At 46.1% G+C, this 25,506-nt stretch overlaps 1 protein-coding gene across 3 annotated transcripts; it reads left to right on the plus strand.

Moving 5' to 3' along the window:
* The first annotated feature begins 3,544 nt into the window (after window positions 1–3,544).
* Window positions 3,545–6,264, plus strand: GJA4 (gap junction protein alpha 4). 3 transcript variants are annotated; one of them, XM_012440225.3, is made up of 2 exons: window positions 3,545–3,614; window positions 4,721–6,264. In XM_012440225.3, the coding sequence occupies exon 2, from the start codon at window positions 4,738–4,740 to the stop codon at window positions 5,737–5,739; it is 1,002 nt and encodes a 333-aa protein (XP_012295648.1). In that variant the 5' UTR covers window positions 3,545–3,614; window positions 4,721–4,737; the 3' UTR covers window positions 5,740–6,264. The 3 variants fall into 3 exon arrangements, with proteins under 3 accessions (XP_012295648.1, XP_012295651.1, XP_012295657.1); XM_012440228.2 differs by having other exon boundaries at window positions 3,562–3,626; XM_012440234.2 differs by lacking the exon at window positions 3,545–3,614 and adding an exon at window positions 3,815–3,855.
* The last annotated feature ends 19,242 nt before the right edge of the window (window positions 6,265–25,506 follow it).

A 25,506-nucleotide genomic window follows, 5' to 3' on the forward strand; every position in this document is an offset into this window, starting at 1 on the left:
GGCACACTCCCTCCCCAGGGCCTTTGCATACCAGGTTCCCTCTGAGTGGAATGCTGTGCCCGAAAGTAGCCACAGAGCGGGCTCCCTCCCTGCCTTCAGGGCTGGCATCAAATGTCATCTGCAGAGTGAGACATCCTCTCCTCTTCTATTAGAAATTGAAACTTGCCACCCCTGCACTCTCACTCCTCCCTACTTTATTTCCCTCACAGCATTCATCACCATCTAACATGTTCTATATTTTATTATCTGTCTTCTGGCCAGCTAGAATGTAAAACCCCCGAGGAAGGGGATTTTTTGTTGTTGTTCCTTGGTTGTTTCCAATGTCTAGGACAGCGTCACAGCGCACAGGAGGCGCTCAGTAACTATTACTTTTAATAGCAAAAACCACAATAACTTTTGCACCAAACTACTTGTTGAATTAACAAATTTACATACAGGCCTAGTGCACTGCTAGGTGGTGGAGATTTAAAGACCCAGCTGCCTGCCCTCAAGGGGCTCACAGTCTAATGGAAGACAAGCAGACCATGCACCAGGGAATGGGGAAAGAGGGGAAAGGGAAGTGGCTTCCTAGAGACAGAGTTTCAGTTTTGCAAGATGACAAAGCTCTGGAGATCTGTTGCACAACAACATGAATATACTCAACACTACTGAACTGTACTCTTTTTTTTTTTGAGACGGAGTTTCGCTCTCGTTACCCAGGCTGGAGTGCAATGGCGCGATCTCGGCTCACCGCAACCTCCGCCTCCCGGGTTCAGGCAATTCTCCTGCCTCAGCCTCCTGAGTAGCTGGGATTACAGGCACGCGCCACCATGCCCAGCTAATTTTTTGTATTAGTAGAGACGGGGTTTCACCATGTTGACCAGGATGGTCTCGATCTCTTGACCTAGTGATCCACCCGCCTCGGCCTCCCAAAGTCCTGGGATTACAGGCTTGAGCCACCGCGCCCAGCCTGAACTGTACTCTTAAAACCCTTAAGGTGATGCATTTTATGGTAGGTGCTTTTTAACACAATAAAAATGTTTAAATAACAACAAAAACAATGCACCATGGGTAGTAGCTGAGCCACTGAGAACATAAAGGTACAGCTAGCCCAGAGGAGGACAGCATGGGGACTTCTGGGAGAAGGCAACAACTGAGAAAGGTCCTGATTCACAGGGGTCGGCACGTGAGGGTGCTCCATGAAGAGGGAACAGCACAGACGAAGGCAAGCACGCACAGAGAACTCCAGCAGTGATATATGGTTGGGTCACAGAGAGAAGGGTGAGGGGTAAGGCTGGACAAGTGGCCAAGACTGGAGGTTGGGGAGCCTAGGGCTTACCCAGAAGGTGATAGGGAGCCATAGAAGGCTTTTCAGCAGGGCTATGTTGGTCAGATTCCTAGGGAAGTGTGGAGGCTTGGTTGAAGGGGTGGGGCCAGAGGCCAGGAGAGCAGCTGGGAGGCCACTCAGGTGGCAGCAGCCTGAGCAGGGCCAGGGCAGTGGGAATGCAGGGAAGTGTGGGGTTCCCAGGACGTTTCCCAGGTGGAAAGGCCAGGTTTTGGTAACTGTGTCTTGGTTGATCCCAGCTTCTTCATCCTCTGGGGAAGAGGCTGAGTTATTCGAACCTCCTAATTTGAGGAAGAGGTCAGAGCAGGGTGAGGGCAGCCTTGACGTCACTCCCCAGCCCTCCCCTTGCTCCTCCCTCTTCCCAGTAGACTGAATCAGAAAGGCTTTGGGAGAGCAGGGGCCAGCCCCAGGAGAGGAACTCGGGAGTGAGCATAGCTGCAGTGGGGGCGTGGTGAGAACCAGCCTCCAGGAGCCTTGGTTCTCATGCCCTCAAGGGTCAGAACTAAATGGGGCAGTTGTTAGCTTCAGAAATCCAGGAGACTCAGTTCAGCCTGGCCCTGAGGAAGAAGCCTAGAGGGGAAGCCAGCTCAGCCGGACCCCCCCAGGGGCAGCCATCCCTGAAGTTCTCAGGTCTGAGTGTCCCCACTTGCTGCCAAAGATGTCCTCCTGCTGGGCCTGAAGACAGAACCTTCAGGGACCCAGCCCTGGGGCCCAGGGAATCCAAGGACTGAATCCTGGTGTGGAGGAACAGGGACTTTTGCACCACCAGACCCCGCCCCGCCCCTGCCAGTAGCTCCCTGCCACCTTCCCTTTCCTCAGCTGCGCCAGCCCCTACCACCCTCCAAGAACAACCCACAGGCCCTTTTTGTTACAGTATCACAATGTTTTTAGCCTCTACTCACTTGAAAAACTTTATCTACCACCATTACACTATGTGCTTTGATGATGATACACACTATATGCCATCAACCCTACAAAGTAGATTCTATTACTATCCTCATTCTGCGGAGGAAGAAATTGAGGCACAGGGATTTGAGTAACTTGCCTAAGGGTACAGGAGTCAACGGCAAAGTCTCAACTCCTGGGCTCAGCCACCAACAAAGTCTCAGCACTGAGGGTAGTAGCCACCGTCTCAGGACCCCACAGTTCCAGGCCCTCGAGCCGTGCTCATGCTGCCCCTCTACCTAGAATGCTCATCCCCTCCACTTGGCTAACGGAGGGGAAAAAGCATCTCCTCTCCAGGAAATGTTCCTAACCAAGTCCCCTGGGAATCATCCAGTGCCTCTCAGAAGAACTTTCCACATTTATCCTTTTACCATTATCCAAGTGCTGATATGCTTAATCCCTGCACCAACAGCCAGTGAGGGAGGAGGCCAGAGAGCAGGTTTGGCTTGTTCATCATGGTATTCCCAGGTCCCCAAGCAGCATCTGCAGCACAGCAGACCCTCACCGATGTTCATCCACCTGTGATGCCTGAATGCTAGCTCTATGTAGCCCTTTCATTCCTAGGGATGTCCCCGCACCACCCGGTCACCATTTACAGGCATGAGAATGGAGTCTAAGCTAAAGGTCAGGTGGTTCCCCGACCCCCCGTCTCAAGGAGTCCATGGGAGTTGCTTAATGGCCTCTGATTGTGTAGCCTGCCCAGGCATGGAGATGTTTGAGAATTCTGGAAGAACAAGGGCTAGGTGTCGGCAGAGACCCCAGCTCTACCATGGATGCTGGAAGTGTGAATTACAACCCCTGTCCCCCGTTGTGTGTCTCCACGCCGTAATCAGCCTGGATCACCTCATCCTGGCACACTAGGGCCACCTAGCAAATGAGGGGTCCCCACACCCCAGCCCCATCCACCCACCCTCACAGGCCCCCAGGCCAGTAGCCCAGATCAACAGCTCTTACTGCAACCCTTTCAAAACCAGCCACCCTGAGAGATCCCGACCTGGGAGAACTCCCTTTTCCCCGCAAAAGAAACTACAGAAAGAGAGTTTACCGTTTGGAATACCTGGTGGAGAAAGAACGGAGGAGAGGAGGGGTAGACCAGCCCCTCTTGCCCCCATCCCAAATCACAGGGCCACCTCCCCGGAGTGGGTTTAGGGAGTCTGCATCTCCCAGTCCCCGCCCCCGCCCTCTCTCCAGCGCCCGCCGCCCTCCCCGTCGCGTTTCCTGCCCCCACCCCGCCCCTCTGCGCTATTTAAGGCGCCCCCACCGCCCGCGCGGTCCAGCAGGGCTCCCGCGGGCGCCGTTCCGGCCATCGTCCCCACCTCCACCTGGGCCGCCCGGGAGGCAGGCGGTGAGTCGCGAGGTAGGAGGGGACCGGGGACGCCACCTGCTCGCGGGAGACCGGGCGGAGTCTTGGGTCCTCCGAGGCCCGGACGGGGGTTGCTGCGGAACGCAGCAACGACAGAGCCGCGCTCGCCCAGGTGGCCTTGGCCAGGCTCCCACCGTCTTTCCACGGAATCCTTATAACAACCGGAGGCGGTGGGAATACTATTGTTTCCACACTACCGTGGAGGAGACTGAGGCGCCCAGAGGTTTGTTCCTTATCCAAGGGGCCGCAGTTACTGAAAGCCAAGATTTGAACAGATTTGAACCCAGGGCCGCTTCCAGAGCCTGGCTTGAAACAGCCTTGCACCTGGGAAAAGGCACTTCCCCCTTGGGAACTTTGTGGCCTGTGCCTCACTCTGCAGTGACGATTCCTTTCAAGAGTCTAGAATTTGGCAGCATCAGCTTTAGGGGTGGGAGGGGGTGGGAGTGGAGGTGGAGGAAGAAGACTGTGGTCATTATTGCTGACAGGTGGAGCTAAAGGATGCTACTGCCTTCAGCTTCTAAAAGCTCTCTCTCCTCCCAGCCCCTGTGGCTCAAAGATTAGAATGAAGCCAGCTGGGTAAGATATGAAGCAGGGAGCAAGGACCTGAGGCTTTGAGCCCCCTAAGAAGCAGAAGATAACACCTCTACCAACAGCACCAGCCCCGCTCTCTGTGGGTAGCCAAACTTGGGCAAAAGGGACGAAGGGCATAGCCCAGCTGCACAGCCTTGGATAAGTTCCTCAAATTCTGTTCCCATAGGCGAAGGAGCCTCAACTCCACCCAGATTTCCTTGGCCTGTGGCCATCCTGGGACGGTGGCTCGGGGACAAGAGGGACATAGATGTGTGATTAGGCAGAGCCCTTAGCCATAGCACAATTATACCATGCAAAGAGGTTGGCAGCCATCATCCAAAAATCTGCTTTGAGTCCTGCCTGCACTGCTGAGTAGGCACCCCCAGCCTGGTCCTTCCCCTTCCTGAGCCTGGATTTCTTTGTAGGTAGGACAGGGCAAGGCAGATCTCCCTGCAGACTTGCTGGGCGAACGAGAAGGATGCCATGCTGACATGCTGACATGCTCTGTCTCCTTGCAGACGGAGGCCCGGGAGCCATGGGTGACTGGGGCTTCCTCGAGAAGCTGCTGGACCAGGTCCAGGAGCACTCCACCGTGGTGGGCAAGATCTGGCTGACAGTGCTCTTCATCTTCCGCATCCTTATCCTGGGACTTGCCGGCGAGTCAGTGTGGGGCGACGAGCAGTCAGATTTCGAGTGTAACACGGCCCAGCCGGGCTGCACCAACGTCTGCTATGACCAGGCCTTCCCCATCTCCCACATCCGCTACTGGGTGCTGCAGTTCCTCTTCGTCAGCACGCCCACCCTGGTCTACCTGGGCCATGTCATTTACCTCTCTCGGCGAGAAGAGCGGCTGCGGCAGAAGGAGGGAGAGCTGCGGGCACTGCCAGCCAAGGACCCACAGGTGGAGCGGGCACTGGCGGCTGTAGAGCGTCAGATGGCCAAGATCTCGGTGGCAGAAGATGGTCGCCTGCGCATCCGTGGAGCACTGATGGGCACATATGTGGCCAGCGTGCTCTGCAAGAGCGTGCTAGAGGCAGGCTTCCTCTATGGCCAGTGGCGCCTGTACGGCTGGACCATGGAGCCTGTGTTTGTGTGCCAGCGAGCACCCTGCCCCTACCTCGTGGACTGCTTTGTCTCTCGCCCCACGGAGAAGACTATCTTCATCATCTTCATGCTGGTGGTCGGACTCATCTCCCTGGTGCTTAACCTGCTAGAGTTGGTGCACCTGCTGTGTCGCTGCCTCAGCCGGGGGATGAAGGCACGGCAGGGCCAAGATGCACCCCCAACCCAGGGCACCTCCTCAGACCCTTACACAGACCAGGTCTTCTTCTACCTCCCCATGGGCCAGGGGCCCTCATCCCCACCATGCCCCACCTACAATGGGCTCTCATCCAGCGAGCAGAACTGGGCCAACCTGACCACGGAGGAGAGGCTGGCTTCTTCTAGGCCCCCTCTCTTTCTGGACCCACCCCCTCAGAATGGCCGAAAATCCCCAAGTCGCCCCAGCAGCTCTGCTTCTAAGAAGCAGTATGTATAGAGGCCTGGGGCTTATGTCACCCAACAGAGGGGTCCTGAGAAGTCTGGCTGCCTGGGATGCCCCCTCCTGGAAGGCTCTACAGAGATGACTGGGTCAGGGAAGCAGATGTCTGCTGGCCATAGAGCCGCATTGCAAGTTGTTCTTGAACACCTGAGGCCTTCCTGGTGCCCACCAGGCACTATGGCTTCCTCTCCAGTATGTGGCTTTGCCTGAGCACAGACAGAGTCAGCATGGAAGGCTCCTGGCCAAGGGTATTGGGGGCCCTCTGTCCTTTTGCAACTGATCCAGAGGGACCCAGAGCCAACTTACCCCAACCTCACCCTATGGAAGAGTCACCCGTGCACAGGTTGGCCTCACACCCTCACCTCACAGGAAAAGGCAGATGGAGGCTGCTGGGTCAGCCTTGATCTCACAGACAGTGCCTGTGCCGGATCTAGCCCTGTCAAGGGAACTGGTGCCTTGTTTTCATCACTCCTTCCTAGTTCTACTGTTCATGCTTCTAAAATAAACAGGACTTGATCACAAGCTAGGTGTGTATTTATACTATCATATGTGCTGGCGGGGAGAGGGATAGAGTTATTTTGCCCAGCCTTCCTTTTCTTCTTGGTCCATAATCTCTTTGGTCTCCGCAACCCCCAACTCCAGCCAGCACCTTGAACCCTCAAACTCATACCTTCTGGCCCCAACAGCCCTGATTCCTAAATGCTCTGCCTTTTGAAAAGCCTCAGACACTATCTTCTTTTCATCCCCACTGCTCTAGCCCATTAATCAGTGGTCAAAGCATAAGTGTCCTTGCCCTGCCTCCCCCATGCCCGTCACTGATCTGGCCACAGTGCCCCCTGCAAAGTGCTTCCATACTGGATGGTTTGCTCCTCAAGCATGCCTGCCAGCCAAACCCTTCACGGTCCAGTTCAGGCAGGCCCTGCGCTTGCCCCACCTCATCCTCATCCCTGGTATTTGGGAAGGGAGGCTTAGGTCACTTGTCCTTCCTACCTTGGCCCTTTCTAGTCTGCCCACCAGGAGGAGCAACTTAAGGATCTGCTTCTTATCTGCTCTCCATGCACCCAGACCTCAGTAAGGACGATGGCAATGTACGGAAGTGGAAGAGGTTGAATCTTGCCAATGAGTCACCAAGGCTGCAGAAACAACATGAACAATTGAACTGGGTCTTGACTAGGAGTTCACTGGGGAGGGAAAGAAAACACTGAGGATTCCAGCAGAGAACACTGCTTGTGCAAAATCAGAGGAGGGATTGACAGCTGAGGGGGCACTTAGGTCCCGATGAGCCATCGAGATACAGGAGACATGGCTGAGGATGGGCCCACTGCTGGCAGAATTGACCTATGTGGAAGGTGACCCGGGCAGGGGAGAGCACTAGGTAGTGACCCTCAGAGGCAAGCTGGTTGTCCTCCCTTCCCAGGGGAACCTCTGGGGCTAGGGCTGAAGAAGGGAAGGGGGCCTATCTGATACGGCCCCATCCTTCCCCTTGAAAGCCACGATGCCTTTACAGCAGGTTAGCAAGTTGGCCCCTCTCCCATCAGGATATGTGTTGAAAACACCAGCTCTGTACCCCTCATCCAGAGCTCACCCACTCACTTGCTGCTTACCCAGCGAGTCTGAATGCTCAGCCTAATAAATTACCACCCTCTTCTTCTTCCAGCTGTGGTTTGCATTGTTCCCTCTGAATCCCTGAAATCAATCAGGCCAGTTTCCTTGTGGCTCCCCAGATTCACCCAGTACATTCCCACCCTGCTCCTGTGTCAGCATGCCGTGTCCCTGACCCCATACCTCAAAATTCCACCAATCCTTTAAATACTACTGGACCCTGGAAAAGGCCTTAGTGCAGAATAGTGAGATGAGCTTTAGCATCAGAGGGCCCTGAATTAAATGCTGTGGTCTGGAGTCAATCATTTCGCTTCTCTAAGTCTCAGTTTTCTATAACCTAAAATGCAAATAGCATCACCTGCCTCACAAGTGATGGGAAACCAAATAAGTGAAGGTATGTGACTGTGCCTGGCTCAGGAATCATGCAGTAAAATTAAGCTCCCACCTTTCAGCCAGGCTAACAGAGGTTCCAGGAAGCCCTCCCTGACTTCTCCAGCTAGTCTCCAGCAATCCCCTCTACCTCTCAGGGATCTGAACCACTGCTGGATTGAGTGAGGCTGGGCTCAATCCTGAAAGCCTCAAAAAGGCTGTTCACACATTGGAAGTCCATGACCCCAGGAAGTTGAGGTCCTTGTCTAAGAGATTCTCCTCCAGCCAGGGTGAGAGGTGAGAGGCTGCAGGTTAGAAGTTGTTCTTTTACTTTGGAAGGCCGAGGCGGGTGGATCACCTGAGGTCAGGAGTTTGAGACCAACCTGATCAACATGGAGAAACCCCATCTCTATTAAAAATACAAAATTAGCCGGGCATGGTAGAGCATGCCTGTAATCCAGCTACTCAGGAGGCTGAGGCAGGAGAATCATTTGAACCCGGGAGGCGGAGGTTGCAGTGAGCCGAGACTGTGCCATTGCACTCCAGCCTGGGTGACAAAAGTGAAACTCCGTCTCAAGGGAAAAAAAAAAAAGTTGTCCTTTTAGAGCCAGCGTTACCCAAGGGGCCTGAGAACCCTTGTTTGGTGTTTCTGCTATCCCCAAACTTTCCTAGTTTGGAAAGGTAGTAGAAGAAACGTTTTGGTGAGTGGAGATGGCATCCTTCCCCTCCCTCAAAGCTCACCCACTCTGAGCTTGGTGTCAGAGCTGGGATCAGGCTGGGGCTCAGGACCTTGGACCTTTGGCAAGACGAGTTGGGTCCTAGACCGGTGGCCACAGAAACACAACGACATATGGGCTGGGGGTTTAAGAGTGAGGACAGTGTTGTGGGGCTGGGATCATACCGTTTGGGGTCGGGGTATGGTGAAGACCATGCAGTGAAGAGCGGCTGTAAGCCCCGTCCCACCTGTATTCCCTTGCCAGGTACTGTACCAAAGTGACACAAACTGCAAGGCTTAAGCGACAGAAACTGATTCTCAGTCTGGAGGCCAGAAGTCTGAGATCAAGCTATCCAAAGGGCTGGTTCCTTCCAAGGGCTGTGAGGGAGACTGCTCCAGGTGTCTCTCTTAGCTCTGGTGTTTTGCTGGCAATCTTCGGCACTCCTTGGCTTTTAGACGCATCACTCCCATCTCTGCCTTCATCTTCACCTGGTGTTCTCCCTTTACCCGTGTCTGTCTCTATGTCTAAATTTCCCTTTTATAAGGACATCACCCATATTGGATTAGGACCTACCCTAATGACTTCAATTTAACTTGATTACCCCTCAAAAGACCTTATTTCCAAATAAGGTCACATTCTGAGGTATTAGGGGTTAAAACTTCCATGTAACTGGCAGGAGGCACGATTCAACCCAGACGACCACCCTCGTGGCCCCACCTCACCTCTAAGCACTGGCTCACTGTAACCTTTGTCTCCCAGGTTCAAGCAATTATTGTGCCTCAGCTTCCCCAGTAGCTAGTGTGTACCACTATGCCTGGCTAATTTTTGTATTTTTAGTAGAGATGGAGTTTCACCATGAAACCCTCTCAGGCAGGGGGCTCTGGAAAATGCTATGTTTGTTGGATGCAGGCATCTCCCTGGTGATGTGGCTGGGATGAAACACAGCAGGTTCACACCTTTCTTTTCCTTTGCTCCTTCTTAGCTCTCAGCAGTCTCTCCCTTGCTGCCACCAACCAAAATCTAAGTTGACAGCTGGTGGCCCTCAGTTACAGAAAGAGCCACCGTTTGGAGTTAGGAGACTCGGCTCCTACCTCACATCTCTCATACTCGCTTGACTGTGGCTCTTTCCCTTCTCTAGGTCTCAATTTCCCCATTGTGAAATGAAAGAGTCGGATGAGAAACATGTACATGACAATTAGGTATGAGGAGCGTTGCATGGGGTAACTTGTCACTCATCATTGATCTGAAACTCACGAGTGATGTTGCTACTTTGCATGAATTAGAAAAAAGTCAAGGTTGTTTCTGTAATAAGATTAATTCCAGTCACTTAGATTCACATTGCCTTCCTGAGTAGGAAAGACAGGGATGGGGTTATGTGGAGTGCACTGGGAATTTTGCATAACCCAAGGTCACCTTATCTATGACCCATGAGAGCATGAGGACATCACGAGCTGCACATAAACAAAGTAGAGGGCTGTCAAGCTGGGTGATGTCAAAACTTCTTCCCAATCTAACACACTGGCTCACTGGCCACTGGCTTGCCGGCCTTATGGTTCTATCATTGACCTCCAGTTTTTTGACTAGGGATTCTTCCTTTTCACACCAACCTCAGCATGACCATTGATGTTTGCAGGAAGAGGTATCATCACAGCATTGTCAGAACATCTCTCTCCACCTTTAAGAATCTCTCTCCAACCTTGGCTCTGATCCCAGAGCCACGGGACACTCAGTTCTGTCCTTCCCAAATAGTACTGCAGCCACATACAAACAGCCACCAGGTCCAGCCTGAGCCTGCCCTTCCCTCCCATTCCTCCAGATAATCCTGATTTCCAGAAGTCTCTGGCCAACCTGCAATTTATTTACTTTCTTTCTTTCTTTTTTTTTTTTTGAGATGAAGTCTCACTCTGTTGCCCAGGCTGGAGTGCAGTGGCATGATCTCGGCTCAGTGCAATCTCTGCCTCCCAGGTTTAAGCAATTTTTGTGCCTCAGCCTTCCCAGTAGCTAGGATTACAGGTGTGTACCACCACGCCTGGCTAATTTTTATATTTTTAGTGGAGACTAAAATAGTTGTATTTTTCTAAAATAGTTGTATTTTTGTATTTTTAGTAGAGACTAAAATAGTTGTATTTTCTTTTAACAGTTGTATTTTCCACTATGTTGGCTAGGCTGGTCTTGAACTCCTAACCTCAGGTGATCCACCCACCTTGGCCTCCCAAAGTGCTGGGATTACAGGCGTGAGTCACTGCACCCAGCCTACTTTCCCCTTACCATGTGCCACCCTCCCTGTATGCTGGACGTGACACTCTGGTTGGTCAGAATCCAGATTATTGCCTCTCTTGCCCTAAAACTTCTACCTCTATTAATGCAACCTAAGATTACATTTTTTAAATTTTCTCCTCCTTTACATATATAAAAATTCTTTTGAATTATAAAGATAATGCATGATCACTGTAGACAGTGAATGAGATCCCAACCCCCAGAGGTAACAACTGTTAATATTCAGCAGTAATTCCCACCAGTCTTCTTCCATGCATATTTTAAAATAAAATCTTAGTAAAGATATACCTACAATTTTATATTATGCTTTTTTCATTTTACAACAAATCATAAGTTTTTTCTCATGTCATTAAGAATATATTTTAAGAAATACTCCAGCCTTCCCTCCAGCCTTCTTCCATGCATATCTTTAAATAAAATCTTAGTAAAGATATACCTACAATTTTATATTATGCTTTTTTCATTTTACAACAAATCATAAGTTTTTCTCATGTCATTAAGAATATATTTTAAGAAATACCACTTAAAGGCTTTATTAATGCCTACTTAAACTATGAGTCTGATATTTGATTTTTAGGATGTTCGCAACTAATCATCCTCTATGCAGGGGGTGGGGAGTTGGGGAGAGATAGCATGGGGAGAAATGCCAGATATAGGTGAAGGGGAGCAAGGCAGCAAATCACACTGCCACGTGTGTACCTCTGCAACAATCTTGCATGTTCTTCACATGTACCCTAAAACCTAAAATGCAATAAAATTAAATAAATAAAAATAAAAAATAAATTGTACTGTGATGCAGATGTCTATACCTAAATGTTTTCCAACTTTCTGTTTCCTTAAAAGAAAAAGATATTCCAAGAAGTGAAATTACTGGGTCAAAAGGTAGGAAATTTTAATTAAAGAAAATTTAGGGGTTTTTTTCTGATTGTGGAAGTGATTCATTGTAGATGATTCAGAAACACAGAAAAGCACAAATTACAAGAAATGAAGCCACAGACTGCCTCTGAGTGGGAACGGAGGTGGAGCTAAAAACAAGAGAGTTCATTGAAAGCATCGAGGCCCCAGGGATTCCCTCCCTTCACTGAGCAGCTAGGTGACCACACCTTCTCAACTCTGTGAAGGGGTGGACATTTACTCTCTGGAGAGGATAAAATCGAGAAATGCAGCCTGATGCAGTGGCTCATGCCTGTAATCCCAGCACTTTGGGAGGCCAAGACAGGTGGATCTCTTGAGGTCAGGAGTTCGAGACCAGCCTGGTCAACATGGTGAAACCCCCATCTCTACTAAAAAACTAGCCAGGCATGGTGGTGCACGCCTGTAATCCCAGCTACTCGCACTCCAGCTTGGGCGACAGAGCAAGATTCTGTCTCAAAAAAAAAAAAAAATCGAGAAATGCCAGGCATAACTGAGGGTAGAAGCACCATAAATAAAAGGAATTAAGTGGAAGTTTACATACTGAACAGTGGGTCCTTCTGCCTTCTCCCCAGAATTGGCTCCCAAAACACTGGCTGATGGATGAGGCTAAAAAAAAGAAAGAAAGAATCTGATCTAGCCTGAGGTCATGGAAGCCTGCCTGGAGGAGCTGGGCTTCAGAGCCTGAACAGAATGATCTAGGAAGAGATGGGGAAGAGCATTCCAGGCAGACAGAATAGCATTTTCAAGGCTCTGAAGAAGGAGGAAGGGGCTTGATATATTTGTTGCTCAGGGTTGTTTTTGATACAGACTGCCAAGTTGCTTTCCAGAAAAAAAATTACTGATATATTCAGTGGCATTGTATGAAAGTGCTCATTTCAAGGTATACATAAGATGCATTATTATAATTTTTAAATTCCTTTGCCTATTATTAATTATTAAACAGGGGAAAAAATGGTATCACCTTTCAATGGTGAGGCCTGATTACTAGCAAGTGTAGACTTTTTTTTTTTTTTTTCTGTTTCCCAGGCTGGAGTGCAGTGGTGCAATCTGGACTCATTACAGTCTCCTCCTCCCAGGCCTAAGCAATTCTTGTGCCTCAGCCTCCCTAGTAGTTGGGATTACAGCTGTGTGCCACCATGCCTAGGCTGGTCCCAAATTCCTGGACTCAAGCAATGCACCTGTCCCAGCCTCCCAAAGTGCTGGGATTACAGGCATTAGCCACCATGCCTGGCTAGTGAGGGTAGAGTTTTTAACGGATACTTCTTCAGCACTTATGTTCCTTCTATGAATGTATTTTGCCCATTTTTCTATCAGGTTTTACTATTTTCTGATCAATTTGTATTGATAGAGAATATCAACCCTTCACCCAGCATATTTGTTATAAAATTTTTTTCTGTATTATTTTGTTCTTTTGTCTGCAGATGTTTTTAATTTCTATGTAGTCAAATTTATGGATTTTTTCCTTTCCAGTTATTTTGGGCTTACACTGTTATCCCCTTTCTAATATTATTTTTAATTTTATACTTTAATCTGCCTTGAACATAATATGAGACAAATAATTATTGAACAAAATAAGACAAAGCATGAACAATCAACCTAATTTTAGCATAAAAGGTGAAGTGCTAACTTTACCCCCCAAATAATCAATGGTTTTGGCAGCACTTATTGGATATTCCTTCCTATACTAATTTGTGGTAACAGCTTCACTCTACTACATTTCACACTACATTTTATAGACTACCTATAATTCTGTTCCATTAATCTGTCAATTTATATGATACTACCACGCTTTTCATCAGTGTTGCTTTCTAACACAATCTTTTTGGTGTTTTTTTGGTTTGTTTTGTTTGTTTTATTTTGTTTTGAGACAGGATCTGCTTTGTTGCCCAGGCTGGAGTGCAATGGTGTGATCTCGGCTCACTGCAGCCTCCACCTCTTGTACTCAAGCCATCTTCCCACTTCAACCTCCCGAGTAACTGGGACCACAGGCACACATCACCATGCCTGGCTAATTTTTGTATTTTTTTTTGTGGAGACAGGGTCTCACTATGTTGCCCAGGCTGATCTTGAACACCTAAGCTCAAACAATTCACCCACACCCACCTTGGCCTCCCAAAGTGCTAGGATTATAGACATGAGCCACCACGCCCTATGTATAATATAGTCTTTTTTTTTTTTTTTTTTTTTTGAGACAGAGTCTCACTCTGTCGCCAGGCTGGAATGCATGGCACAATCTTGACTCACTGCAACCTCCTCCACCTCCCGGGTTGAAGTGTTTCTCCTGACTCAGCCTGCAGAGTAGCTGGAATTATAGGTGTGTGCCATCACTCCCAGCTAATTTTTGTATTTTTAGTAGAGATGGGGTTTCACCATGTTGGCCAGGCTGGTTTCGAACTCCTGACCTCATGATCCACCCACCTTCCAAAGTGCTGGGATTACAGGGGTGAGCCATCACACCTGGCCGATACAGTCTTAATATCTGGTAGAATCAATTTTCCTTTTGTTACTTTTTACTTTTCTTGAGAATCCTGGAAGCCAGGTATATATTTTCTACGCAAATGTTTGGAAGAGTCTTGTCAGTGGATCTGACAGATCCAAAAGAAAAAACCTAAAGACATGGGCACCAGGGGCTCCCCAAGAAATAGACAGCTAGATGCCCACACAGTGAAAATCACAGTCAGGAAGTCCTAACCATACACACAGATAGTCCAAACAGCTTTTTTTCCCCATTGAGTTTTTCTTTTCCTACTGCAATGGTTAGAGTGTCCAAAACAAATGTTTTGTTTTTGTTTGTTGGACAGACTTTATCTTCTGAATACTCAAAAATGTTCTCCTAGAATATTTTTAGGTTAATAGCAAAACTGAGCAGAAGATAAAGAGATTTTCCTCTTATCTTCTGCCCAATTCCCACGTGCACAGCCTCCTCATGTCAACATCCCCCACCAGAGAGGTACATTTGCTACACTTGATGAACCTACATTGACGCATCCTTATCACCCAAAGTCCATAGTTTACAGTAGTGTTCTCTCTTGGTCAGACAGCTTTTTAGTGACCCTCTTTTAAATATGAGCCCACGGCTAAGGATCCCAGGCATTTGAGAAAATCATCTAATATGAAAGAGGCTAAAATAATCAGAATAAATCTCTCCAGAGAAAAGAGAGATTATGCATGGAGAATAAAACATTTTTTAACTATTATTACTTTATTCAGAAAGATATGATAATGTCTTTCTGATATGATAAAGAGGGTATTACAGCCAAGGAATAAGATAATACTCTAAGAAACAGATACATAGACAACAATGACAAAACCAAGTTATTGGAAAGTAAAAGTATAATTGCAGAATTGAAAACTTCAATAGAAAGACTGAAAGATAATGAAGAAGTTCCCTAGAAACTAGAGTAAAAGACAAAGATACAGACATATATGAGGCCAACAAACATGAAAAAATGCTCATCATCACTGGTCATTAGAGAAATGCAAATCAAAACCACATTGAGATACCAGCTCATGCCAATTAGAATGGCGATCATTAAAAAATCTGGAGACAACAGATGCTGGAGACGATATGGAGAAATAGGAACACTTTTACACTGTTGGTGGGAGTGTAAATTAGTTTATCCATTGTGGAAGACAATGTGGCGATTCCTCAAGGATCTAGAAATAGAAATTCCATTTGACCCAGCAATCCCATTACTGGGTTTATACCCAAAGGATTATAAATTGTTCTATTATAAAGACACATGCACACATATGTTCATTGTGGCACTGTTTACAATAGCAAAGACCTGGAACCAACCCAAATGCCCATTAATGATAAACTGGACAAGGAAAATGTGGCACATATACACCACGGAATACTATGCAGCCATAAAAAATGATGAGTTCATGTCCTTTGTAGGGACATGGATGAATCTGGAAATCATCATTCTCAGCAAACTGATGGAAGAAAAGAAAACCAAACACCGCATGTTCTCACTCATAGGTAGGTATTGAACAATGAGAATACATGGACACAGGAGGAAAGCATCGCATGCTGGGGTCTGTTGGGGGGGGTGGGGGAGGGAAAGCAGGGGGTGGGGAGGTTGGGGAGAGATAATATGGGGAGAAATGCCAGATATAGGTGATGGGGGGATAGAGGCAGCAAACCATCTTGCCATGTATGTACCTATGCAACAATCCTGCATGATCTGCACATGTACCCCAGAACCTAAAGTACAATTAAAAAATAAATAAATAAAAATTTTAAAAGAAAAGATATAAAAATGATTCAAGGACAAGTCCAGAACTTCTAACAAAAACTTCAGAAAAGAGAAGTAGAAAAAAAATTGGAATGAAAGTAATCAAAGAAAATTCAATAATCTCTAGATTGAGAGAGTCACTGAGTGCCTAGCCCAGTGGATAAGTATAGGTTCACTCCACTGAAAATTTTCAGAACACCAGAGACAAAGAGATGAGCCTACAAGTTTCCAGAGAAGAACGGAGTTTCACACACAGGTTCAAGAATCAGAATGACATTAGACTTTGCAGTAACAATACTGGAAGCTACAAGACACTGGAACAATGCCTTCAAAATCCTGAGAAACATAATTTTCAACCTGGAATCCTATACTCAGGCTTATAATCATTTTAATAGTATAATTCCTTGAAAGTTTGGATACTTCACTTGCCTGTAAAGCCAACTGGATTTAGTGCCTTTTTATATGTCATTCTTCAAAAACTTTTTCACTGTCTTCAGCAACTAGTTGTCTGTTCAAATTCTCTTTGTCATAAATCTCTCTTAGTAATTTAGACTTCTTCACCAAAAAAATGCCTATTTGAATTAAGTGTTCAGGCATCCTTATCTCATCACACCACATATTCTCATTTTACATTTTTACCAAAAGCCCTAAGTAAAATTGTTCCTTGACAGCTGTATGTGCCAACATGAAGATGTTTCATAACTAGGGTTATGCTAGCTTTAGAGTAAATTGGAAAGATTTCCAACTAAAACCCCTGAGCCTTTTATAAGTAGGCTGCCACTAAGCTATTACTAAATATGAGTTTATGTAATTGGGAATCTGGGCAATGAAAGTGACAAATATGACATCTGTACCAATTAAATGCCATCATATCTACTTCGGCTCATTGATCCAACTAACAAGCACTATCCTCTTAAATCTGGATTTTGTCAACCAGAATATTAGCCACTCCTGGTTTTGATAAATCAGATTTATCCTTCATCTGATAAATCTAAGAAGCTTAATGCAATTAGTGGCATTCCCTGGTGGAGATTATGCTTATTCCTGGGTTTGAAGTCTTTGTTAAGTGAAAAATACTATCTCTAAAAGACCATATCCCTTGCTCCACCCAACCCCACAGGATGGGAAACAGAAAAGCAAAGTATGACAGAGGGCTGAGATTAGGAGGCCTGATTATCTAGGTCATTTGCCAATTTCAGGGAACCTTCATCAGTTCAGCTCAGCAATGACCCAGAGGAATCTCTAAAACCAAAAATAGGAACTCTTGTGTAAAGGGAGGGTAAATTCCCAAGAAGGGGAGACACAGGAAGTCAATTACAGCACAGCGTCCATAAAGCTTTCCAAGAGGTGACATCCAGGTATTAGGTTAGGATAATAGGTGTAAAAGCCAAGCTTTAGCCATGGGAAGAACCAGCCTTATCCTATGGCGGTCAGTCCTGCCAAGACAGAACCAAGGATAGGGAGCCCAGATGGCTTCCCATCTCTAGAGAGGACTCCAGAAGGACCAAGCAGATGATAGCAGGGTATGTCAGAGCCAGACATATCTAGAATAGAGATAACAAGGGACAGGCCAAGACCAAGAACTTTACCAATCCAACAGCAACATCAATGGCATTTTTGATATTATTTACAAATAAGGTTATACATACAATTGGGTTTTAGCATGTCTGTTAAAAGAGCACTTAACATGCACATATTTGAAACATACCACAATGTTTGTAACTCTGTCTATACAATTCTTTAATATTTACTATGGTGGTCAGGTGTGGTGGCTTACACCTGTAATCCCAGCACTTTGGGAGGCCAAGGCAGGTGCATCACTTGAGTTCAGGAGTTCGAGACCAGCCTGGACAACATGGTGAAACCCCGTCTCTACTAAAAATACAAAAATTAGTTGGGCATGGTGGCTCACGCATGTAATCCCAGCTACTCAGGAGGCTGAGGCAGGAGAATCACTTGAATCCAGGAGGCAGAAGTTGCAGTGAGCTGAGATCACACCACCACACTCCAGCCTAGGAAACAGAAAGAGACTCTGTCTTAAAAACATATAATAATAGGCTGGGCTCGGTGGCTCATACCTGTAATCCCAAAACTTTGGGAGGCTGAGGTGGGTGGATCACAAGGTCAGGAGTTCAAGACCAGCCTGGCCAAGATGGTAAAACCCCATCTCTACAAAAAATACAAAAATTAGCCAGGGGCAGCAGCAGGTGCCTGTAATCCCAGCTACGTGGGAGGCTGAGGCAGGAGAATCACTTGAACCTGGGCAGCAGAGGTTGCAGTGAGCCAAGATCATGCCACTGCATCCCAGCCTGGGCAACAGAGTGAGACTCTATTAAAAAATAAATAAATAATAAAATTATATATATATACATATAAAATATTTACTATGCCAAAAAATGAAAATGTCCCAAACTTCTCAACATCTGAAAGGCTTTACAAAGAGTCAAAAAACTGGATCAAGGAATTTTATATTATGGGTATCTAGGTCTTTCTAGGGTGTGAACTATGCATCCCCAGTGCTCAGAATCAGGGAATTCCTACAAAGAGCAACTATTTTTTGAACCAAGGAAATAAGTTCATTAAAATTTATAGAATGCAATCAAACTGGATTCAGAGATTCTGACAGGACTCAGCAGGAGTAAAGTCCACGAGATTTTTGCTTTTGTTTTTGTTTTTTAAAGAATATGAAGAAGTAAAGAACATGGGAGATCTACCCTATCCACAGCCACGTTAGAACTGAATTCCAAACTACTGCGTGAGAGGCTGGCAAGAAACACAAAAAGGAAAGGAAAGTACATCCCTGGACCTGGAGTGGGGACAGGCTGGCGGCAGTGGGGGAGGTGTTGGGTGTTATAATAAAATGGGGCAAATAGGAATACAGTTCAATAAGAGAATTATCTTCCTTGGGGTTAGCAGCTATCTCTGAACAGACATATGAATCCCTTCCTATTGAGGAGAGTCCTAAGATCATTTGAAGGCAGATTCTGTCTTCCATTATGGCAGCCAAAGTGAAGAGACAGTACTTTTCTCCTGGAACCTAACAAGCAGGGCAAACAGCCCATGACTTAAGTTCAGCCAACCAGATGCTTCCACCCAGGACTCTCCAGAAAGTGCTGCAAAGGCACAAGGAAGGTAAAGGTAAGCCAAGTAGTATGATAGTGAGTGCCCAGAGACTATGGAATCCAAAAATAGAGCAGGACATGTCCAGTGATAGCATCATCAGATAGAGAATTCTAAGCAAACTATGTCCATGATGGTGTGAATCTTGGCTGCTGTTGTAGCCAAAACACCTGCAAGTGGATAATTTATTTTTTAAAAAAACAAAAAACAAAAATTTATTTCTCACAGTTTGGGAGGCTGGGAAGGCAAGATCAAGGCACCAACAGGTTCAACGTCTGATGAGAGCCTGGTCTCTGCTTCCAAGATGACTCCTTGCTGCTGTAACCTTCAGAGAAGATGAATGCTGTATCCTCTCATGGTGAAAGGGACAGAATGGCAAAAAGGAGGTCCTAGCCAGTTCTATCCAGCCCTTTATAAAGTCACTAATCCCATAAATGAGGGCTCTGCTCTCATGACTTAATTACCTCCTAAAAGCCCTACCCCACATCTTAATACAACATTGGCAATTTAAGTTTTAACATGAATTTTAGAGGGTATGTAAACATTCAAACCATAGCATTCTGCCCCTGACTCCCAAAATTCATGTCCTTCTCACATGCAAAATATTTGCCATTAAAAGTAATAGCAAAAACCACAATTACTTTTGCACCAACCTAATATATTCCTTCCATTCCAGTAGCCCTAAAAGTCTTAACTCATTTCAGCATCAACTCAAAAGTCTAAAGTCTAAATCAGATATGGGTGAGACTCAAAAAAATGATTCATCCTGAGGCAAATTCTCCCCTAGCTGTGAGCCTGGGAAATTGAACAAGTTATGTGCTTCCAAAATACAATGGCATTATAGGCACAGGACAGACATTCCCATTCCAAAAGGGAGCAACAGAAAAGAAGAAAGGGGGTAACAGGCCCAGGTAAGTCCATAACCCAGCAAGGCAAACAGCATTCAGTCTTGGGGCTTAAGAATAATCTTCTTTAACTCCATGTCTATCCTACCTTCTGGACACAGAAAGATGGGGGTTGGACCCCCAAGGCCCCAGGCAGCCCCACCCCACAGCTTCTCTGAGCACAGCTCACACAGCAGCTCTCAAAGGTTGAAGTCAGGTGCCTGTGGCTCTCCTTGGTTGACGTTGCATGCTGGTGGCTCTACAGGTCCGGGATCTTGCGGGGCAGCCTTGCCTCCAAAGCTCTACTAAGCATTGCCCAAGTGGGGGCTATCTGCAGTATCTCTGACCTCATAGCTCTGTTCTGCTATCTATTACCCTAGTGGGGACTCTGGGTGGCCCCACTCCCATGGTCATTAGGCATTGGCAAGGCTCTTTGAAGCATCCTTTGAAATCTAGGCGGAAGTAGCCATGCCTCCATGGCTCATGCACACTGTGCACCTGCAGAGTTAGCACCAGAGGAACATTGCCAAGTTTTGCCATTTGTCCCCTCCAGAGCAGTAGCTCAAGCCATACCTAGGCCCACTTGAGCCACAGCTCAGATGGTTAAGGAACACCGTACCAGAATTTGGGGAGCAGAAAATGAAGGCAGAACTGGGCAGTGAGTCCTGAGGTCCCATGGGTGCCCTGGGCCCTTCCCTTGAAACCATTCAGTTCTCAAGGCCCTGGTGCTCTGGAACTATAATGGGAGTGGCAGCCTCAAAAATCTCCAAAATGCCTTTGGGGTCATTCTTTCTTTATCCTGATGAATAGCATCTGACTCCCCTTCATCCATGCTAATCTCCTTACCAAACATTCGCTTGGCCACCCGCTTGGTATTCTCTCCTGAACATCCTTTTTTTATTCTGTACATAGCAAGGCTGAAAATTTTCCAAAGGCTTAAATTCTGCTTCCCTTTTGATTATAAATTCCATCTTTCATTCATTTCTCTCTTCTTACATTGTACTATAATCATTCGAGAGAAATCATCCAGCACCCTGAACACTTAGATTTCTTCTGCCAAATGTCCTAGTTCACGGCTCCTATGTTCTGCCTTCTACAAAGCAGTAGGACATGAATACAATTCAGCTAAATTCTTTGCTACTTTGTAACAAAAATAGTCTTTCCTCCAGTTTCCAATAACACGTTTCCTCATTTCCATCTGAGATTTCATCAGGATTGTCTTCACCACTCATATTTTACTTTTTTTTTTTTTTTTTTTTTGAGACAGAGTCTTGCTCTTGTCACCAGGCAATCTTGGCTCACTGCAATCTCCACCTCCCTGGTTCAAACGAGTTCCCTGCCTCAGCCTCCTGAGTAGCTGGGATTACAGGCACGCGTCACCATGCCTGGATAACTTTTTGAATTTTTGGTAGAGATGGGGTTTTACTGTGTTGGCCAGGCTGGTCTTGAACTTCTGACCTCAGGTGATCCACCTACCTTGGCCTCCCAAAGTGATGGGATTACAGGCATGAGCCACTGCACCTGCCTACTTTATCTTTCATATACAGATTCTTGCTCTGTTACCCAGGCTGGAGTGCACTGGTGCAATCCTGACTCACCACAGCCTCGACTTCCTGGGCCCAAGTGATCCTCCCCCATCTGCCTCCCAAGTAGCTGGGACCACAGGCATGCACCATCACGACTTGCAAATTTTTTTATTTTTATAGAGATAGGGTCTCCCTGTGTTGCTTAGGCTGATCTCAAACTCATGAGCTCAAGTGAGCCTCCTGCCTTGGCCTCCCAAAGTGCTGAGATTACAGGCGTGAGCCACGGCACCCAGCATACTACCCATATTTTTACCAACATTCTGTTCACAACTACTCAGTCTCTAAGAAGATTCAGCTTTCTCTACAGCTCTCTTCTTCCGAGCCCTCACCAGAATCACCATGCATGGTGATTAATGGAGCAACATTAATGCTCTGTTCACAATCATCTAGGCTTTTTCTGGCATACGCCTCCAACCTCTTCCTTCTAGCCTCTACCCATTTCTCAGTTCCAATGCTGCTTCCACACTTTTAGGTATTTGTTATTATAATGCCCCACTTCTCATACCAACTTCTGTCATAGTTCATTTGTGTTGCCATAACAAAATACTTGAGAGTAGGTAATTTACAAGGAATAGAAATTTATTTCTCATAGTTCTGGAGGATGAGAAGTCTAACATCAAAATCCTGGCAGGTTTGGTGTCTGGCAAGGCCCTGTCTCTGCTTTCAAGATGGTACCTTGCTGCTGCACCCTTTAGAAAGGACAAACACTGTGTCTTTATGGGGCAGAAGGGATAGAAAGGCATAAGCGGAGGAAGCACTATTTCCCTCCTGCCCTTTAAAAGGTTGCTAATCCCATTCATGAGGGCTCTGCTTTCCTGACTTAATTACCTTAATTGCCACCTCTTAATATTATCACATTAATGATTAAGTTTCAACATAAACTTTACGGTCATTTAGATGTTTCTAAATATCATGACATTCAAACGATAGCAACTGGATTTTTCCTTTCTTGGATCTTGCTCAAATCTAATTCCATCTATCCATCAGTTGTACAAGTTATATAATACCTCTTCAATTAAATTCCTTTTCTGTTTAAATTAATCAGAGTCCATTTCTACTGCTTTCAACCAAGAGTCTTGACTGGTAAAAAGCCTGTATAATTCTCTGACACAGCCCATAAATGTCATTATCCAATCATTCATTAAAAAGTTGACTGGAACAGAGACTAGAACAGAGTCTTAAAGCAGGCAAGTAGCAAGCTTTTGAAAACCATACTTGATTAAAATTTCTAAGCCAGGCACAGTGGCTCACGCCTATAATCCCAGAACTTTGGGAGGCCAAGGCAGACGGATCACCCGAAGTCGGGAGTTCAAGACCAGCCTGACCAACATGGAGAAGTCTGTCTCTACTAAAGAAATACAAAATTAACTGGGCATGGTGGTGCATGCCTGTAATCCCAGCTACTCAGGGGGCTGAGGCAGAAGAATCACTTGAATCCGGGAGGTGGAGGTTGCAATGAGCTAAGATCACGCCATTGCACTCCAGCCTGGGCAACAAGAGTGAAACTCCATTTCAGAAAAAAAAAAAAAACTTCTAAAAGTGCTTTGACTAACATAATATCACATACATGACTGTAATGACATGTGGTATTTCTAAATATCATGACTCATTCAACAAATACAGAGGGCCTGTCATGTTCTAAGCATTGTACTAAGCTCTGGAAATTAGTAGAAAACAAAACAGGTCTGGTCTCTGTCTATCAGGAGCTTAGAGTCTAATGGGGAAGGCAGAAGTTAAATAAGCATGTAAGATTACAAAATGTAAAAATGCTATGAAGGAAAATAATATCCCCATAAGGGAGAATAAGAAGAATATCTCATTTACCAGAGGATTCAGAAGAAATGGAGCCTAAAGTATAAGTGGATATTGGGAGTAATCCAGGAAAAGTAAAGAGCATATACAAAATAGCTAATGCAGGAACCTGAGAAACCTCACTATGCAAAACAGATAGAAATACTGAGTAAACAGCAATCCCATTACTGGGTATACACCCAAAGAAATAGAAATCGTTCCATTATGAAGATATATGCACATGCATGTTCACTGTAGCACTATTCATAATAGCAAAGACATACGATCAACCTAAATGCCAATCAATGATAGACTGAATTTTAAAAATGTGGCATGTATACAACATGGAATACTATGCAGCCATAAAAAGGAATGAGATCATGTCCTTTGCAGGAACATGGATGCAGTTAGAAGCCATTATCCTCAGCAAACTAACACAGAAACAGAAAACCAAACACCACATAGTCTCACTTATAAGTGGGGGCTGAATGATGAGAACACATGGACACCCAAGTGGGGAACAATGCACACTGAGGCCTGTGTGGGGTGCTGGGGAGGGAGAACATCCGGAAGAATAGCTAATGGACACTGGGCTAAATACCTAGGTAATGGATGATCTGTGCAGCAAACCACCATGGCACATGTTTACCTATGTAACAAACCACGACCTGCACATGTAACACTGAACTTAAAATAAGTTGAAGAAAAAAAAAGAAAGAAATGCTGGGTACATTTTTACAAGCAATTTTTCAAGTGTAGAGCTGAGCTAAAAATAAAGACAATAAAAATTTCCTAAAGAGGAAATTACAACTAAAATGAATATGTGGGTACTAATGCTTTTTTTTTTTTTTTTTGGTTGTTTATGTGTTTGTTTTTGTTTGAGACAGAGTCTCACTCTGTCATCCAGGCTGGAGTGCAGTGATACCATCTTGGCTCACAACAACTTCTACCTCTCAGGTTCAAGCGATTCTCATGACTCAACCTTCCGAGTAGCTAGTATTACAAGCGTGTAGCACCACACTCAGCTAATTTTTTGTATTTTTAGTAGAGATGGGGTTTCATCATGTTGGCCACGCTGGTCTCAAATTCCTGTCCTCAAGGGATCTGCCCACCTCAGCCTCCCAGAGTGCTGGGATTACAGGCGTGAGCCACCGTACCTGGCCTATCAGTGCTTTTTGTTGTCCTGATTTTGGTAACAAGGGTTAGCTTTTAATGACGATGTAGGAATAAGGCACAAGGCTTTGGGGCCCTCCTGGGGAGGTTAAACTGAGACTCCTGCATAAAGCCAGTACACTCTCTACTGTCTCTCTCAGTCCTGGTTCTAGTAGGAGGAAAAATGCCTCACCTGAGATTCAGTAACCACAGACCTGCTTTACATGATATGGAGTTCAATTTTCTTTTGCTTTCTTTTTTTTTTTTAACTGAGTCCTGTTCTGTTGCCCAGGCTGGAGTGCAATGGCATGATCTCAGCTCACTGCAACTTCCGCCTCCTGGGTTCAAGCGATTCACCCACCACAGCCTCCCAAATAGCTGGGATTACAGGCATCCGCCATTATGCCCGGTTACTTTTTGTATTTTTGTAAAGACAGGGTTTCACCATGTTGGCCAGGCTGGTCTTAAACTCCTGACCTCAGGTAATGTGCCCCACTTGGCCTCCCAAAGTGCTGGGATTACAAGCATGAGCCACTGTGCCCGGCCTAGGGTTCAATTTTCTACTTCTTGCAACATCCACATACCTCCAATAAGGAAATCTTGTTTGCTATGAACCTTAGGGTACCTGAAAGAGACCCACAAAAAATTATTCTCAAGGGATGTTTCCTCAAGCCAGACCATATGGAAGTTCCATTTCTAAAAGCTCTACCATATCCGAACACCAATCCAAAAATGACAAAATTCACCAGAGAACAATGCACCATGAATGAGAGTATGCAAAAACAATATACAGAAGAATTTCACTTCCAAACACTTCAAATCATTGAACCATTGGTCAAAATTTCAAATTCATGTAATAAGCCAGGCCTGGTGGCTCATTCCTGTAAACCAAGCAGTTTGGGAGGCCAAGGCGGGTGGATCGCTTGAGGTTAGGAGTTTCAGATCAGCCTAGCCAATATGGTGAAACTCCATCTCTACTAAAAATACAAAAATTAGCCAGGCATGGTGGCGTACACCTGTAATCCCAGCTACTCGGGAGGCTGAAGCACAAGATCACTTGAACCTGGGAGGCGGAGTTTGCAGTGAGCCAAGATCACACCATTCTACTCCA

This window comes from Aotus nancymaae, unplaced genomic scaffold (assembly GCF_030222135.1).
Source record: "Aotus nancymaae isolate 86718 unplaced genomic scaffold, 86718_ANA_hifiasm-v0.15.2.pri h1tg000053l, whole genome shotgun sequence".
NCBI lineage: Eukaryota > Metazoa > Chordata > Mammalia > Primates > Aotidae > Aotus > Aotus nancymaae.

What these genes read in the sequence shown, in the direction of transcription:
- GJA4 (XM_012440225.3), top strand. Translation starts at nt 4,738, where the DNA reads ATGGGTGACTGGGGCTTCCTCGAGAAGCTGCTGGACCAGGTCCAGGAG.